General features: G+C 51.6%; 1 protein-coding gene across 2 annotated transcripts; it reads right to left on the reverse strand.

The window, feature by feature from the left end:
* Positions 1-556: 556 nt before the first annotated feature.
* ALKBH5 (alkB homolog 5, RNA demethylase) lies at positions 557-17,849 on the reverse strand. 2 transcript variants are annotated; one of them, XM_062503484.1, is made up of 5 exons: positions 17,614-17,849; positions 16,621-17,437; positions 10,504-10,584; positions 6,122-6,277; positions 557-4,532 (listed from the first exon to the last, which is right to left on the reverse strand). In XM_062503484.1, exons 2-5 carry the CDS (start codon positions 17,337-17,339, stop codon positions 4,349-4,351), a joined length of 1,140 nt encoding a protein of 379 aa, XP_062359468.1. In that variant the 5' UTR covers positions 17,340-17,437; positions 17,614-17,849; the 3' UTR covers positions 557-4,348. The 2 variants fall into 2 exon arrangements, with proteins under 2 accessions (XP_062359468.1, XP_062359469.1); XM_062503485.1 differs by lacking the exon at positions 10,504-10,584.
* Between the last annotated feature and the right edge of the window lie 98 nt (positions 17,850-17,947).

The following is a 17,947-nucleotide window of genomic DNA, read 5'->3' on the forward strand; positions in this document are numbered from 1 at the left end:
AGCTCTGGGGAATGAGGGTGGAGAGGCTGGTGCCACATGTGGGTCTGCTCTGAGGAGGCAGAAAAGGAGGAAGAATTCAGAGGAGGAAGAAGGAGAACAAAGAGGAGCAAGAAGGGGGTAGTGAAAAGGGGAGGAGAGGCAGAAGAGAATAAGAGATAAAGAGGCATGAAGAGAAGAGGGAGAGGAGATGACAAACAGGAGGAGGGTGAGAGGAAGATAAGAGAGAGAAGGGAGAAGAGCAGGAAAGAAAGAAGAGAGGGAGAAGACCTCTGTTACCTCACACCCATCCCACCATCTCCCTCTTGCAGGAGGATGGGGGGCTCACCGCAAGGCTGAAGCACAGGATGCTGGCAGGAAGAGGAGGAAGGCAAAGATCCCTGTCCCTGCTTTCTAGGACAGCTCAGGAAGCACAGCCACCACATTTGGCCACCCTGTCTCCAGGGAGCTGGTGACTCCCTTTATTTAGAACCAGTTCCCTGCTCCCAACCACCTCATTCCTGCCAGGGGGAATCAAGGCACATTCTGTCCCCCAGTAATACCACACAGCCAGGCCAAGTGATGCTTTCTGCTTTTATTCAATTAATGCAGCAATCTATACAAGAAAAAAAAATGAAACCATGAAATTCCAAACCCTGACAGTGAAGAACCAAATTCTTCCTAAGAATCAACCGGAATTAAAAGATTCCCCCATGTCAGACTGTACATAAAATAATCTCTGCCCCATTTACAGCGTTTCACACAGTACTTCTCGTATCTCAAACTTCAGAACTGTACAACTTTGTTACAAACCACGCTTTTTCCTAGGAAAAGCTTACAGAAAAAAATATTGCCACTTTCTTTATTTTTTTTTTTAATTTTTATTTTTATTGGTAACAAAAAAAATTAGAATCTTTTAAAAAACAAAAATTAAAGTCAGCCAGAACTTCTAAGTGTGGGCAGGGGAAGGAGCAGAGACATTTCTCAGCTGAATGTTTCTCCTCCCAACAAGGAAAGGGAACACTTTTGGCAGGTAAAAACTCTTTGCTGCTGGTGGGGGTCTAGACCCCAGCCCCCTACCCCTTCCTAGAGCCCTCCTCAAAGCCTAGCAGCTGTTTTGATCCATGGGCTTGAATAATTCCACCACTGACCCTTCTCGAGATACGGTAACAGTAACCCAAATTCCTCCTGTTCTTTACAGAAAAGCAGGGATGAACCCCGCCTTCTTCCCCCTTCCTTAGGAAAGACAGTTCTCCTGGTCTGGGCTGTGGGCACATGGATTGTCACACTGGATGTAGCTCCCAGATTGGGGCTGAGCACGTACACGCTGTGGGTGGATGGAGAGGCTGGACCACACAACCAGATCAGACACACAACAAAGCCAACGGGGTCAGGGCTGTGCATGAGCCCAGCCTGGGGGGCAGATGGGAGAAGTTTTGCCTCCAAACTGGAGTTCACCCCACTCCCTGCTCCATGCCACCAGCCTGACCTGATGCCTGTGTGGAGCCCAACAGAGAAAACCAGGAATTCTGAGCCACAGTTTCAACCAGACAGGTTACAGGAAGGATCCAGACCTCTGGATCCATGTGAAAAATGTCTTCTAGTTTTGAATCCAGGTTTCACTCTGATGTTGTTCAGTGCAAAAGAGTTAAAAAACCATGTTATCTACACATATACATCCGTGTCTATAGAAAATGTCTGTACAAGTGCGAAGATGGTCCTGCCTGCACGCTGGGGACTCCTCTCCTGAGGGATGCTGCGGGTTCTGCCCACCTGCATCCTGCTCCCTTCTTTCTCCAAGGTGCCAAGCCCCAACCAGTCAGGTTAAAAACCAAGAGCAGATCGTGGCTGGAGAGGAGCTCCTGCTGTCCCCCCACTGCCATGGCTGCCAGTTCTGACCCATTGAATGGATGGGAAGAGGGAAGGAGGGAAAAAAGCTCCTGAACAGGACATGCAGGAATACCAAAACAAGCTGGGAAAGGAAACTTGCACACGTACAGCCTGCACAAGGATTGGGATGAGTTGATGGCTGGGACCAGGCTAGAGGTAAGACCTCAGGATGTCCAGAGACAGAGCCACAGCCTCATCCCATTAAGTCCTGCTCTGGGAAGCAGCTGGGGAAAGGCTGGCTGCTTCAGCTTCATTCTGAGTCAACATCATATTGGAGAGGTAGGGATAAAAGTGGGAGCCAGAAGGGGAGAGCAAAGACCTCTGGAAGCAACCTCTGTCACTATCTGCACCCACAGCAGAGCCCAGCAGCACAACGGGCATGGGGCATGGCCAGGATGGATCCAGAAAGACAAAGCCATCAGCAGGAGAAGGGATCTCTGCTCCCTGCATGCAGTTTTGCTATCAGGGGAATGCCAAGCTTTCCAGAACATGGGGTTTGTAGCCAAGAGCTGGCCTGGATTCACAGCAGAAAGCTGGGAGGATGAGGAACATCGCTTCAAATGCTACATGTGGTCTGAAAACAGCATTTTCAAGGTCTTACAAGTGGCAGAAACACAAACTTTTGGATCACTGGACTGGCAAAACATGTTCCTTCAGAGGCTGTGTCTCAGCACAGAGCCAGTGGGGGCTCTCACCAGGAAAACCATTGGATAATCAGAGACAGGCACTGTGGAACCTGACCAACACCTCCACAGGCCAGCACTGAGCAGATCCAGCCTGAGCAGAACCCCAACACCAGGTGAAAATCAGCAGGGAAGGGAAAGGACAGTGGGATCCCGATGTCAGCAAATGTCCTCGACCAATGGTGCAGGGAACAACGCCTAGGTGGTTGCTTTATACCAGGAGCCCCCCCCAAGACAGCAGCAAACGGGTTTCAAAATATATTACATCTTTTTATTGCCAAGCGTGCAGACCATGAAGTGTATGGGGGACACAACACTAAGAAAAACTACAACTGGAGGGAGGGCAAAGCAGTAAAAATTTAAAAATAAGACTACTCCTTACAACTGCCAACACTTGGGTTCAAAGAATCAACTGGAGGAAGTTTTCATAAAAGTACAGCTCTAAATATGGCGTTGGGCCCCAAACTTTGCAAACACCAAGGCTTTGGTCTGGGCTAATGCAAACCAGGTGGGAGAAGAGGATGATGATGGCAGATGCTCTAACACAACTCCACAGGGCTGAATGCCTGATTCTTCTCAGCATTTCCTGGAGCAACCAGAAAACTCCCTACCCCAGGAACACAGGCAGGAATAAGCCAGGAGAAAGCAGGCAACTTCAGTGCTGCATGCACTGAACTGGGGCCAAACTTGAACCCTGCAGTGTCCCCGCTCCCAGAGCCAGCCTCGGAGGGGACAGAGCTGCTTGGCTCCCCCAAGGCCAAAACAGCTCCTGTTTCTGCTCCCTGAGAGTGCAGCTGGTCCCTTGGGATGGGACCAGGAATGCTGCACCAACTCAGCTCTCTCCACCTGGAAGGGGCAGTGGAGAAGGGCTCTTCACAGGGGTCCCAAGGCACAAGCCCTCACAAGCACAGCGTCTCCTACTCCTCTTTGCTATCCCCAGCTCTGGGAAGCAGCACGTGCTCAGTGTGATCCCTCACTCAGCAGCCCTGAGATTCCAATATGGATCTCAGGAAAATGCTGGACCAGCTTCCTTCCTCCTCAACCACAGCACAGCCCCAGTCAGACCAGCACTGAGAAACCAGAGCTCTAGTACATTCTTCTTGGAGAGGGCAGTGCAGGGACACAGGGCTGTGAGCCCACGCTGGCTTGGGAAAAGGGTCTGGAAAGGAAACCTACGGCATTTAAAACACTAAAGTGCAACAGAAATGTCCTAAACCCTTTGAAATCGATCGCAGCAAGAGGGGTCTGCAAAGTTTCAAACTTCCAGTTACTGCAGGGCACCCTTCAAACAGACCCGACAACCACCAGGTAAGAAAAGACCAAGGGACCAAGGAGCCCTTTGGGGAAACAAGGAATATGAGCCCACCACAGAATTTCAGCTCCTGGGGTCAAACATCATATTTAGAACGTCTGGAAAGGAAAAGTGATAAAGCAAAAAAAAAAAAAAAAAAAAAAAAAAATTAACCAACCAAACAAAAATACAATTCTTGAAACAGTTGAACTTTTTGGTGTTTTCAAAAGAAATCCCAACAGACAACCTGGCATAACTTTATCTGCTTCCTAAGGGAGAGATGCCTGTTTGACCCATGACTCAGGACACCATGTGCACTGGACATGTTCCATCCTCACGTATGTCTCAACATTCCTCCATTCATAAAACCAAATCCTTCCTGTTTACTCTTCAGCCTGAAAGGAAAAACCAAAACTGAAGCTAGATGGAAGATAGCCAGAGGGAGGAGAAAGTTTTCACAGACTGGAGGCCAATCTCATCAGCTCCAGGAGCCTGGGAAGTGCAATCCTCAGTGTCGCCTCATTTTGACTTTCCTGGCAGGGCTGCCATCCTCCTCTTCCTCATCACAGTCCTCTGTGTACTCGTAAGACCTTCGCCAATAGTTCTCAGAGCTGAAGTTGCTCCGTCTTCTATGTTTTGGTAAGAGGACTGAGCGCCTGTTCTCCTCCTTATCCATTTCTAGAATCCGTGGCCTGTGGAGAGGGAGAGAACAGGAATGAGAGCACACCAGAAAGGGATCCAGGCACTCCTCCCGCATGTTACCTGCAGGTTACCTGCTGTGATAGCTTTGCCTGTTTTCCCAGCACTGGGTACTTGGCAGAGCAGGAACAGATCACCAAGTTGCACCTCCCAAGGGGAGCTGAGAACTTTGCTATGATGGGCCAGTTCTTTCCTTTCCCAAAGCAAGCTTTGGCCTTTACGTCCAGCAGGAACACTTCCGGTCACCTCTATTTTTTAATTTGCAGCTCTTGGCCCCAAGAAAAATCCCTTGGGCAGAGGGGTCTGTCTGTACTGCAGCAGAGTTTAGAGCACAGAGCTGAGCTCCTTATGGTGCAGGATCAAACCACAGCTCCAAAAATCTCAAATATTAGCACAGTGTAATTGTTATTTCAGCAGAGCTGCCTCTGACCACTTTCTAGCAGGGTTGGTGGGCTGCACACATCACTTACTTTATCCGAGTGGTCCCTGAGAGATCCCACCGTGATACCTATGAGAATTACCTGTTATACCAGAGTCTCTGAGGCCAGAGAAAGAGAAAAACATGTTTTTCACACCCATCTGCTGCAGGAGCCTATGCAAGCCATCCCCCACAGCCTGATAAGGTCACATCAGGCTGAAAACCAGCTCTGATGGATGTGCACATTTGTCCTGCATGATCGCTCCTCTAATCGGACACCAGCCCTCTGCGTGCTCCCAGGGAAGCTGCATCTGCAGCCCAGCCTCAGATCTTCATCCACCTTCCCAGCCTGTGTCCAGGTGAATGAACACAGCTCACAAAACCATCCCTACCCCCCTCCCTCCAGGACAGGTTCAAACAGGGCTGGGACCGCACGGCAGCCAAGCCCTGTGACCAAATCAACTTTTGGGCTGTACCCACTGTGCAGAGAATGCCATCTGGATCCTCAGGAAGCTTTGGAATTGGAATATGCAGGACAGCTGGTAGACTGGCTATCACTCACAGCCATCAGTGTGCTCACACCAAGGGGTTTAAGGGAAGCCTTGCTGCAGAGCTCAAGCTTGTCTGAAACCTCAGCAAGGAGCTTCCCTGAAGGTCAGGCTTAAACATCCACACAGTCTGGTTTCTCACACAAAAATACACACACGGAGCTCTGAAATCAAAACAGGACTGAAAAGCTTCCCAAGAAGTCCTTAACCTTTCCCAGATAGCAAACCCTCACGTTCCCTCCCAGGACTGCTTTCATAATATAGTTTAACGCAGCTGCACAGGTTGCTTGGCAATAGAGGTCAAAAATGATTAGCTGCAGGGAAACTATTGTTCTGAACGACTGCATTATCAAAAGCCAGCCAAATCTATTGCTTCTTCATTATGCCACTCACAGGATAAACAATGTAAGCTGCTTACAGCCAGAGCTCAGCCTCCACAAGTCTGGGAAGAACATATAAAGAGCTCATTCTGATAAAACAGATCAGGGTATTGCAGAAAGCACCTAGCAGGTGCAAATCAGAATGGTTTTAATTACGTTCTGAGGCCAGGGACCTCAGCTATGCACTGATTCACTGACACCATCCCAACCATTGCTCTTAGGAGAAATGATCCTACCTGTGGGCAGCATCAGGATCTGCTTTGCGATGGGACCGCTTTGGTTTCAGGATCTGGTCCCGGTTGCTTCCCGACAGGCGGTCAGAGTTATAACCTGGTGGCAACACAGAGCTACTCAGGGATTTTGTTTCCAATCGAGGTGCATCTAGTCTTGTTCTGCAAATGATTAAAGAGAAGAAAATTTGCAAGGAGTTTCTATAGAATTACCAGTGTTGAAGCAGAACTCTCCACCCCAACCACAGAGCTTGGGAGGAGAGGCAGGAATACCACACTCCACAGCACAACAAGCTGCAGCTTTGTGGTACCAAAAGCTTCAGAGAATCACAGAATGGTTTAAGTTGGAAGGGATGTTAAAGATCATCTCATTTCCAACACACTGCCACAGGCAGGAATACCTTCCACTAGACCAGACTGCTCCAAGCCCTGTCCACTTTAGCCTTGGGCACTTTCAATGACGGGGCAGCTGTAACTTCTCTGGGCAGGGCCTCAGCACCCTCACAAGAAAGCATTTTTTTCTTATATCCAATTTAAACATACTCTCTGGCAGTTTGAAGGCATTCCCTTTTATCCTGCCTTGGCTTAGGGACACACAAGCACAAAGTAAATGCAAAAGGTGCTGGGTTCACTGCAACCCCAACTGTGGGATAAGCAGCAGAGGTGCTGGAGCAGCTGTGAAATCCCGTGAAATCACTTGGCAATAACTCACTGCTCCAGTTAAGCCACCTGGGTGGGAAATGCCCTGCAAAAGCATCATCACCTGCAAAAGCACCATCACCTGCAACAGTAATAACTGCTTCCACCTGGAAACTCCCTCCTGCCCACGGATCTCCAGGGGTCAGGTGTTCCTCAGCTTGACTAAGAGGTGCAAAGAGTTGAATGAAGTACCAGTCAGGAGAAGGTGTAGCAAACAGAAGCTGCACCACATCCCTTCCAGCAGCTCTGCACACACTCAGGCTGTGCTGGAAAGCAAGCACAGCTCATTCCAAAAGAGAACTGTCACAGGACTCTAGCCATGCACAGGTGGAGGAGGCAGCAAAAAAAGGAAGGGGGAGAGCCACTACTTGCTCTCCAGTGCTGAACTTTAGCTCTTGAGGGAGGTTTCCACAGGAGAATCCCAATCTAAACTTCCATTTAGGAAACATGTCCAGCTGGCCAAGGTTCTCGGCCATCAGGGAGAGCCTCTTCAGCTAATCAGGGTGATGCCAGCCTGGCACAGGCAAAGCTGGCCATGGCAGCCTAAGTTTGCCCAGCATGCCAGAAACAAGGAACACTTCCACAGGCAGCTGCCAGGCTGGAGCCTGTGCTAGTCCACACTGTCAACCTGAGTTGTTCTCAGCTCCAGGGCTGGACCCAGTCCAGCCTGAACACCAAAGGCCTTGCAGATCCTGCCCATGACAAGTGAGGTGGTTTAAATACCTCTCAAATACAACCCCAGCTGTGGGGCTGCAATTGAAACAAACCAACCCCTGATACACTGCAAGGGAACACCAGCCATGATCTCTCTGGGCAGGTACAAGGAGAGGTGACACTAAAATGGAGAACGATGTACCTACCTACCTTAAATAGAGAAACTCTATTTATGAGAGTGAAAGCAGAACGCCAGCAAAAGCCTCTAAAACTGCTTTCAAGACCTGGTTCAATAGGTCTCATTTCTATACCCACCTCCTACATTACCTCTCCCAGCATCTCATAAACTGAGATTTATTTTATTTTATTCATTCCTCCCCTTCTCTGGCACAAAGCACTTCCAAACTCCACTGGCTCCCAGCAGCCCTGTGATCCAACACACAGGAAACACTGAGTACTGAAGTGTTTATGACCTGCTTGGTAACCACACTGCTCTGGAGAATCCTGCAAAACCCCACTGCTGTCAGTGAAAATACACTCGGAGCAGAGACAAGAGCAGAGCCAGACTCAAACGTCTGGGACCCAGCAGGCTCTGGCAGAATTCAGAGCTAAATATCCCAGCTCTAACTGGGATGATCCAACTGATCTGATCAGGAAAGCTCAGGGCTGATCCTCACCATGAAAAAGAGGAAGAGGAGTTTTACAAGGCTGCTGGCTGCTCCTGAGCCTCTCGCGCTCACAGGCCAGCAGCGGAAGCAGCTGTTTTCCTGGTTGCACAACACCCTGTTCCAGGCAAAGTTGCATGATCCCAGGGATCCAGGGATCAGGAATGGCATTGGTGCCATGATCCGTGGCACAGGGACACGCAGGGGACACGGGGAGGTGGCTGCCCCAACCGAGGATAAGCAGTAATTAATAAAATCTATTTGCCAGCAATCACAGCAAAGCCTTTGGCAAATATTGCCACTGATTCACCACAGTAGAAGAGGCTACGCAGAAATAATTACCAAGGGATTTATGCTTTCCTCAAGAGAAAAATCCTGGTGTGGTTTTATCTGCTCTGTCTGATAGGCAGAGACACTTCTGCTCTGACATGAAGCAAACTGGGCCCCAAAAAGCATGGTGGATGAGCAAACAAAGCCAGCAGAGCTACAGGCTCTGTACCTTCAGCTGGAACACACCAGGTCACCTGGGTACAACCAGGGAGACCTCACTGCTCCTCACAGGACTTTAAGGGGACTTATAAAAAACACAGAGAGCAACATTTTACATGGGGAGATGGTCATAAGACAAGAGGGAAGAGTTTTAAACTAAAAGAGGGAAGATTCAGATATTAGAGAGAAATCCTTTACTCGGAGAGCAGTGAAGCACTGGCACAGGTTGCCCAGAGAAGCACAGGTTGAACAACCTCTGAGCAACCTGGTCTAGTGGAAGGTGTCCTTGCCCATGGCAGAGGTTGGAACGAGGTGAGGTTTAAGGTCCCTTCTTGCCCAGATGCACTTTGAAGGCAGCCAGGCTTGACTGAAACAACCCAACATGCTGAGCTTACCAAGGCCAGAGAAAGCAAGAGGCAGAGCCAGTTTAAACAGGTACATTTGATACCTGCACCAGTTTGGGCACCTTTAGTTTATTTATCTGAGTCTGTCTTTTCCAGGCAACTGCTCCACAACCTAGGACAGGCAGCTTCTCTTTCCCAAAGTCCAATCAAAGCAGCTACAAGACTTGGAGATGCCTCCTTGTCAGCACTTGTGCTGCTTTTCCCTGGCTGTTCCATCACCATGAACACACCAGCTGTAAGTTCTTATCACAGCCTCTCTCCCCAAACCTCACGTGGCCATACCCAGCTGTGGGGTGGTTTGGCTACAGCCTGCCTTTCATCCCACTCTATCTCCTGCCACATCTCATCCTGCCTCCCTGGGTCTGGGCTGATTTTGCTTGGCTAATGCCCCAGGGCTGCTGTTTTTCCTGCCTTCATTCCACGGGTTTCTCTAACCAGATGTCCAACTCCACTCCACTGGCTCTATGCCATATCCTCATAATGTTGCCAGACTTGTTTTGAAACCAACTAAGCCATCCAAAAGCTCATCCTGTCTGAATCCAGACCGCTTGCCTGTGAGCCTTATGCCAGCCTGGGCCACAACCACCAATGCCCACGTTTTTGGCTGGGTTTACAGGACTCAAAGTTATGTATTTTCATTTACAAAAATGCTTCTTGACTGCAGAATTACTGCTAACACCTTCAGAGGCACAGTCAGCAGAGGTCAATGTGTGGCAGTCACATTTCTGGGTCTCCTAGTAGAAGGTACTGAGGAGAGAGGACATCTCTAGGCAGAAAAGGTTTTACCAGGGGACTTTGAGGTGGGGTTAGTTTATTTTTTCTCCATTTTCTTAAGAGCTTTAGGAACAAGCACCGATTGATGAAATGCCATCAAGATGCCATGTTCCTCTTCGAGAACAGGAAGCCCCTTTCTAAAACAGCTTAAGAAGCTTGGCTTCCCAACACAGACTCCAAGGACAAGCTCTGTAATGAGCATTGAACTCTCTACATGTTTCCCTCCAAAGCCAGTGTCTTCCTCTCACCCCAGGAAACAAAAGCCATGATACCAAGAAAGCTTTCTCTGCTTCCTAGGACATTCTTCATCACAAGCATCAACTTCAAAAGACCATCCAGGTAATTCACACACATGGGTATCAGACCAGAGAACCAGACCTGAACACACAGCCCAAAACAACAGAGTTTGATATCCCAGGTGTTTGGAGCCATGGAAACCCAGTCTGGGCACCAGCAGGGCTTGCAATCCCTGACATGACAATGAAGTGCTGCTTCACAGAGCCAAGAAGTGATGAACCCTGCAGGAACAGGTTCCAGCCACTTCCACTGCCAGGTACAGCAAGACATGAGCGAGCATCAGAGTGACACCTAATCAAAGTGTAATCAAGCCAGCAAATTAACAAGCAAGGTAGTTTTCAAGTGTTTAACTATCATGATTCCACATCCACGTTTATCTTTCTGTCTGGAGGGCTTCAACACTTACTTTCGGAGGATGATGACAGCTCTCCTCTCCTTGATGTCCTGTGGTCGAATGCAGTGTGTGATTTCGTCGGCCGCATACCCACTGACAACAAAAACAAAAAGCCACCATCAGGGAGATGCCAGGCAGAAGCAGAAAGTGGTTTCCAGCCTCAACAACTCAGTTTGGCCAGTACTTCCTAACTTCCACCAGGAATTCCTCTTCCAAACACCACCCCTCAGGTACACAGGAGCTAGACTTACAGGAAAGAACAAACATCGGGAAAGAATGAGGACAGTCAGGGGGTTTTTGGGGGGGTTTCATGACTCAATTTTTCAGCATAACCCAGAGGAAACTGCCACCTGCTCCACCACTGTGAACTAAAACATGTAGAAATGCAAAACTGTAGATTCAGACTATTAATTTATGAAGAAATTTGAAAGCAACAGGGGAAAAAAATTAGTACATTCCTCCAAAGCATCATCTCAAACATGCCTGTGAGAAAAGCCATCTCTCACAGCTCAGATGTGCAGCACACCCAGACCCAAACATGTAACATATCCAGGGGGGGTTTAGTCAACAGAGGGGCACAGTCATGGTGAGAGCTGAGCCTCTCACCCCTTTTCCCTGAGCACAGACACCTCATCACCCTCCCCATCAAATGGCACATCCTCAGCCAGAACAAGACCATCACCACCCCTAACCCAGTACTCATGGGGTAACCTGTAAATTCAAACCTGCAAACCAAGCTGCACTTCTCTGAAACCTCCCTGTAACAGGGTGAAACAGCTCCCTGGGCTGAGGAAAACCCAGGCTCTAGCAGTAGCTGTTGTCAGCATGAGTGTTTGACTCAAGATACTCCAAATTTTTCAGCAGGTTGGAGAAAAGCCATGGCCAAGGACAGCCCCAGCTTCCCACAACACACTCTAGCATTTCCTCATGGCTGCTTCTGTTTTCAGGTGGACTCTGTGCCCAGCACAGCAGGTGAAACCATGGTGGGTCCATGGAGAGGGGCCACCACACCTGCTCTGACACACAAACCATGCTGGGAGCACCTCCTGTGCACATCCACAGCACTCCAAGGCTGTCAGCCAGCAGATCCCAGTGGTGGGGCCTGCCCTCTACCTGCAGTATGGAGAGTGTCAGCTCACTGAGAGCCTTCTAGAGTCCAGGAAAGGTAAAAGAGAACCTAAACATCTCCAGAGCTTCCTGAAACACCCAACAAAGGCAGGAACACCTTGGAAAGCACTTGGGCAAAGGCTGCTCAAGTCTGCACACCCAACCTGAAGCAGAAATCACCAGGGCCAGTGTCCCCACAAGGTTTTTCTGTGCCACTGCTGGTAGGGTCAGGGGCTGGCAGGTTACTCAGGACACCCTGAGCAGAGAACAGAGCTCACACATGCAGTTCTTCTCTGGGGACAGGACCGGGTTTCCTTGATCTGGTTAGATAACCCACCCACTCACCCAGAAACACTCCTCACACACAGATTTACTGCTCTGCCAGGAGAGCTAGAAGTCTGACCAGTTAAAGCAGGGGTGGTGTCCATCCCCACTGTGCTCCAGGCACTGCAGAACACAACAATGTTCATAACCCCCAAGGCTTATGATGATGTTCTATTATGTTCCTGCAATCTCCACGTCAAGCTCCAGTGAATTCATGAATATCACCTACATTTAGCATTCAACTCCGCATCCTCAGCAGCACCCTGAGCACCATGGAAAAGTCTGATTCCAGACTTGCACTCTCCATCATAAGGCATCAGCCTGGATGTTCCTTTTCACTCCTTCCCCAGGCAGGATCCCCCTTTCCATATCACTTCCAGAGTGGCAGCAGGAAGTTTGTGGTCCCAGATGCACATGGGCAGCATCGAACAGTCCCACCACTCCAGTCTGAGGCTCTAAGGGGTCACACCAGTCTGACCCCAGTGTCAAACTGGTATGGAAAAAACTTTGTTTGTGCTGTATCATATATAGTGATGGTGTGCCTCTGCACAGGCAGAGAAAGGAAAGAAAATTATTATTTGGTTGTGTTATACTTGTGCTGCCAGCATAAACTTCTCACCCACTGCCCAACCTTGCACACCCTGAGGATGGGTGAACAGGCAGACCCTGAAGAAGAACACCAATAATGATATCAAGGGTGAGATACTCAAAGATTTCTTGCCCAGAGAACAAATCCAAAGTAACCAGGGAAGGAAAATAATAAATTCCTGCCCATGAGAAGACTTGAGTGTGACATCTCAACCCCAGAGTATTTTCCAGAAGAACATGGGGAAGTGCTGATATTTTCCACACACTACCCCAAAACCAGACCCCAACTCCAAACCAACCTGTCAACCTTAGATCCCAAACTCTTTCCTGAGTCTCTTTTTTTTCCATCTAGAAGAGCTGCTGCCGAGCCAGAACTGATTCACACGGAGATAAAAGTGGTTTGTTTTTTGTGCAAACATCACCAGAAAGGAAGCCTTGAAGTTCTACAGACTGCAACAAGAAAAGCTTGAATAAATCTCTGCCTCATCACCACTGGCACACGTGGAACTTCCTCTGCACCAACAGCCTGTTCTGAGGGATCAGGCTATTTTGGAGCAGACAGCTGCAGAGAGATTCCTCCAGCTGGGAAGGAAGGAGGCTCATCCTCCAGCGACTCCAGCCTACTCTGATTATGCTTCCATCAGGCACAGGAGGGACACACATCACAGCGTTCCCCTGCTGTTACAAACAGCCAGGAGACGACCTGGAGCACTCTCCAGCTGTGGGAGGGAAGCCCTTATGGCACAAGCTCTGGGAACTTGGGAGATGTTACCTGTGCCTTTCCTCCCTCCAGTTGCACTATTTCCAGTGCTCAGACAACATACCTGGTAGTTCCAGTGCTGAGATTTGTCTCCTATGACAGCAGCTGCAGGGCAGGGATCCACCTGGAACCCCCCCATCCCAGCTGGTTTCATACACCCCCTGCTTCCTCCCTTTTTCCCAGCCCAAGCATTCTCAAAGCGCATGCTCCCCAGATGAAAAGGCAAATTCCTCCATCTCTCCCCCCACTGCTCCTATCAATTGATGCTCACAAAATTATTGTTAAAATATGAAAAACCCACAAACGTGATGAGGTGAGCAACCCCCTCCTCAGGGAGCTGATGGGTCACAGGACTGGGATCCAGCAGCACACACCGAGCTGATGCTTCCTCCTGGCCTGGCTGCCACTGGGACAAACCTGCAGGAGTACCTGCTTCCCAGGGCTGTGGGAGAAGAGGGGACTGGAGGGGGTCATCTTCTAGATCTCAAAACCTACAGGAGCAAATTTTCCGTGCAGATGTGAAAGGAGAGGAGAAAGGGCCTTGCTAGAAGAGGGAAGGGCTCATTATCAGCTCATGGGCTGGCTCAGCCTTTGCCTTCTGGCAGAGGGGCACAGCCCAGCCACGTGAATCTTGTTCCACCTCACCTGTCATTTGAAGTCTGAAAACTTTCCAAGGAGTCTGAGGCACGTTCAGTATTGGCAAACACATCCTGCTTCAGGGCAGGCAAACAAAGTCAAGTAAGGGAAATGGGGAAAGCCCCTCTACAAAAATCCCTACTGTGTTGGCAGCTATTAAATTAGGAGCAGGAACAGAACAGGGGCAGTCTGGGGGCAGCCTGAGAGTGCTGTGGGGTCAAAGAGAGGAATCCAGCTTGAGAACTTCCTTTAGATCCTCGTGACTTCCACACAGCCCCTGAACACACGTGGCTACCCCGGCTTCCCCGGAAAGGCTGCACGCCAGGAGCAGCCACTGACCCAGCAGGATCTGAATCCCAGACATTACAAGCATGCCACCTCTATCTGTGCCCGTTCCCCATCTCCAGGGCAACTGCCTCCAGCAGCTGTTTACCCAGAGGAGAAAATGCCAAGTTTGGGGAATTGACTTAGCTATGACCAAGGGCTGGATTTGGTGACACTCCCCTGAGCACGACCAGCACCCCTCCTTCTCCTCCTAACTGCTGGGGTTAGATGGGAGACCAGGAGATGACACCTGCTGGGAGGCAAGGAATTGATTCCAGCCAGGATCCTGGAGATCTGCTGGAAGGCAAGGAATTGATTCCAGCCAGCATCCTATCAACACAGAACAGTTACTTTGGCAGAATCTCTCTTAAGTGAGTGTAAAGTACCTGCTAACTGCTGTACCAAATTTGAAATAATCCCTGTTTTAAAGTCTATTATTTGCTGGAAGGCAGAACATCTGACCTTGATCAAACTGAAGTGGGTGGGTCAGAAAGCAGCCTTTGGATTTGGAGGGAAAAGATATCTTAAGATATCTTCATTGGGTTTTTGTAGGATTGCTTCAGCCACATTAACAAACTGATTACACCACCTGAGTGGTACTGGCCAACAACTCAAACACCTCTTGGAGACACCTCACTCCAATTCCATGAGTCCCAAGCCAGCAACCTCTTCCCAGCAGTTTTGAAGGAAGAGCAAGGGTCTGGAACAAGAAAACATCATTCTCTGGTCCTAGAACAGAGAAAGCATCTCTTCTTCCTCCCACCATCCTCCACTGTAGATCCTCCAGAGTTTTTCAAGAGGCTTTGACTGCAAGACTTGAGGCTGACCCTGAATTAGCAGCTCTGCCAGAATGCTCCCAAGCAGGATAAAACTCTCACTTTCCTTAAAAAAGAAAGCCTCTGGCTGTAAAAGGAGGGACAACTATTTATCCAGGCCTGACGAGGAAAGACACCAGAGGGGTTTGCATCAGAAGCAGGAAAATTAGGGTAGAAAGTTTCCCTCCTGGTATCTCAGAGAAGTCAGGAAGCAGAACAACAGCCTCACACCCAGCAGTCTCCATCCCTGGGGATGGAGCTTGCTCTGCAGTAAAAAGATACATGGCAGGATGGGTTCCCCTGGGGCCCATTTCACAAAATCACCCTGACCTCTGCCCCCTGAGCCCTGTCAAACCACCAGAGAACGAGAAAATGTCCTCAGCGCCGTTCCTGACTCCCTCTGCAGCCTCCCTCATCTCTGGCTAATCCACACAAGTTACCTAACGCCGAGGTACAGCAAGGATTAGTTAATGTTTGTGCAGCTTTTCCAAGATAAAAGCTACGCGAGATCTCAGCATTTAATATTGATGTACCAGTCAAGGAGGCCGTGTGTTTGTGGGGGGGAAAAGATTCCTCCCCGAACCCTTCGGCGATCAATTTACAAGCCAAAGCAAGGGATTGTGTTACGGCCTGAGAGCCCGGAAAACCAGCCTGGACCTTCACCAGTCCAAAAACACCACCCCCCCGAACGAGGATACAGCTGGTAGCACTGCTGGCAGAGTCCCGGTGATCCCTGCTCCAGGCAGGGAGCACTCTGACCTTCAGGGACAAAAGGGACTGGCAGTCCCAGGGCCAAGCTTTGAGCTGCCCTCCCCAGGAGCTGGACACCAGCGGGATCCCTATAATCCAGCCCTTCCTATCCCCCTTACCTGCCTGTCCCCTCACCTGTCTGCTCCCCCTCCCAGCCCATACAGGGAGGCAGTGGGATTAGGAAGGAAACGTTTCCCGGTGCCAATCCCAGCTTTACCGCCGACCAAGTGCGTGACCTTGGGCAGGTCATTCCACCTTCCAGGGCTCTTCCTCAACACACGCAGAGTCCTTTCCTGTGCCCCTGACCCGCTGCACTTCCAAGTGACAATCACGCGGGGCTCTGCACTCCGGTCTCCCGATCCTCACCGGGCAGAGGAGGGTTCAGCATTCCCAGTTTACAGACTGGGAAGACGAGGCCATTCACACCTCCTCTCCACGATTAAGGTCAGGTTAGCTAAGAATAGACCCAGGAGCCCAGTCCCTACCAGCTGCTCCGCTGTGACCACTCTTGGGCAAAGGATCCATTTTGTGTCTCAACGTGTTATTTTAACCACTTACAGAAACTCAACGGTTAGCTCGGCTCCGCCAGCTGCCACGCTCCCACCGGCATTCACCTCAAGCCCCGTGGAGGGGGCACCCACCACGAAGGCAGGACTCCCCTAAATCCCCGCTTCACCCCTTGCACCACAGCAAAGCCCCGAGTGCCTTCAGCCGAGGCAGATGAAGCCCGAGGCGCCGTCGGGGCGCGCATCCGTGCGCCTCGTGATCCGGTTACACAACCGGGCCCCCGGCTCCTCAGCGGAGCCTCGGCAACGCGGGCGTTACCTGAGCACCGTGACGCTCCCCCTCTTCACCGGCAGGAAGAGAACGGGCTCCGACACCCTGATGGGCTTGAACTGGAATTTACACCCGAAGCAGAGCGCCGAGTCGCTGAAGAAGGACACGGAGACGATGGGCCTCTCAAAGATATGGATGGGGTCCACGTGGGAGACAATGCAGCCCCCCGGCTGGTAGTCGTTGATGACGGCACTGTTCACAAAGCCCTCGGGGATCACCCGATGCTCCACCAGCTTCCTGATCACCAAGTCGTGCACCCACTCGGGGATGGCGTCCACCTCCCCACGCGGGTACAGGCGCTCCTGGCCAGGGCCTCGCCGCTGCAGCTGAGACCCGTAGGTGTAGCCTTCCCCGAAAAAATACTTGTTCCGCAGCGGTGCCCGATCCACCGTGTGCTCCTTGTAGAGCCCCTTCTCCGCCCGGGACACCACGTCCTCGATGCGCGCCTCAATCTTGGCGCACTCCTCGGCGCTGAAGAGCCGAAGCTGGCGGATGCCGCTCTTGACTTTCCGAGCTTCCTCCTCCTCCTTCTGCTCCTCGTAGTCGCTGGGCTCGGAGCCGGAGTCCTCCTGGTGCCGCCGCTTGCGGTCGTACGGAGGCTCGGGGGGCTCCCGCGGGAGGCTGCCGCCGCCGCCTTTGTGGCCGTCCCGGTAGGGCATCATGGACTTGAGCTTCTCCCGCAGGTCCGTGTAGCCGCTGCCGGCCATGGCGCGTCCGCAGCCCCCGCCTCTATCGATCCCGGCGCTGCAGGCGGCGGCGGGCGGCGGCGGGGGACGCGCAGCTGCTACTCATGGCACCCGCCGCCCTGCCGGGAGAGAGAGCCCCGCAGGACGGGGAGGTGAGCACGGGATCCCGGTACCGCGCCAGACCCCTTCCCGCCCCCCCACGCCGTCCACCGGAGATAGGACCCCCCTCCCGGCGGGCAGAGCTCCCGCCCTCTCCCTCCCGGGGCAGGGGCGGCCCAGCGGACGCCACACTCACGGCTCGGCCCGGGGCGGGCACGGACAACGCTGCGGGTGCCGGTGCTCACGCGGCGGCAGGGCCTGGCACATTCCCAGCGGCGGCTCTGGACGCCCTGCCCGTTCCCACCGCCGCGGCTCTGCCCATGGCGGGGGGCAGCCTGAGGAGGTGCGGAGGGTCCCGTGCCGTGCCGGGGGACAGCGGCGGGCGGAGGGGGGGGGGGATCTGACGCGGCCCTTCCCGCTACGTCACCAGGAGCCGGCCCGACATCCCGGATCGCCGCGGGGCCGCCCCGCCCCGACGCGCATGCGCCGCCACCGCCCCTGGCCCCGCCCCGCCCCGCCCGCGCACGTAC

The sequence above is a fragment of the Cinclus cinclus genome, chromosome 16, assembly GCF_963662255.1.
Source record: "Cinclus cinclus chromosome 16, bCinCin1.1, whole genome shotgun sequence".
Taxonomy (NCBI): Eukaryota; Metazoa; Chordata; class Aves; order Passeriformes; family Cinclidae; genus Cinclus; species Cinclus cinclus.

Excerpts from the sequence above, each read along its gene's own strand:
- ALKBH5 (XM_062503484.1), bottom strand. The coding sequence starts at position 17,339 with ATGGCCGGCAGCGGCTACACGGACCTGCGGGAGAAGCTCAAGTCCATG. Across the intron at positions 10,585-16,620 it reads GGGAGCGTCACGGTGCTCAG|TGGGTATGCGGCCGACGAAA; the intron begins GTAACGCCCGCG and ends TTTTGTTGTCAG. Across the intron at positions 6,278-10,503 it reads GCTGTCATCATCCTCCGAAA|AACAAGACTAGATGCACCTC; the intron begins GTAAGTGTTGAA and ends AATCATTTGCAG.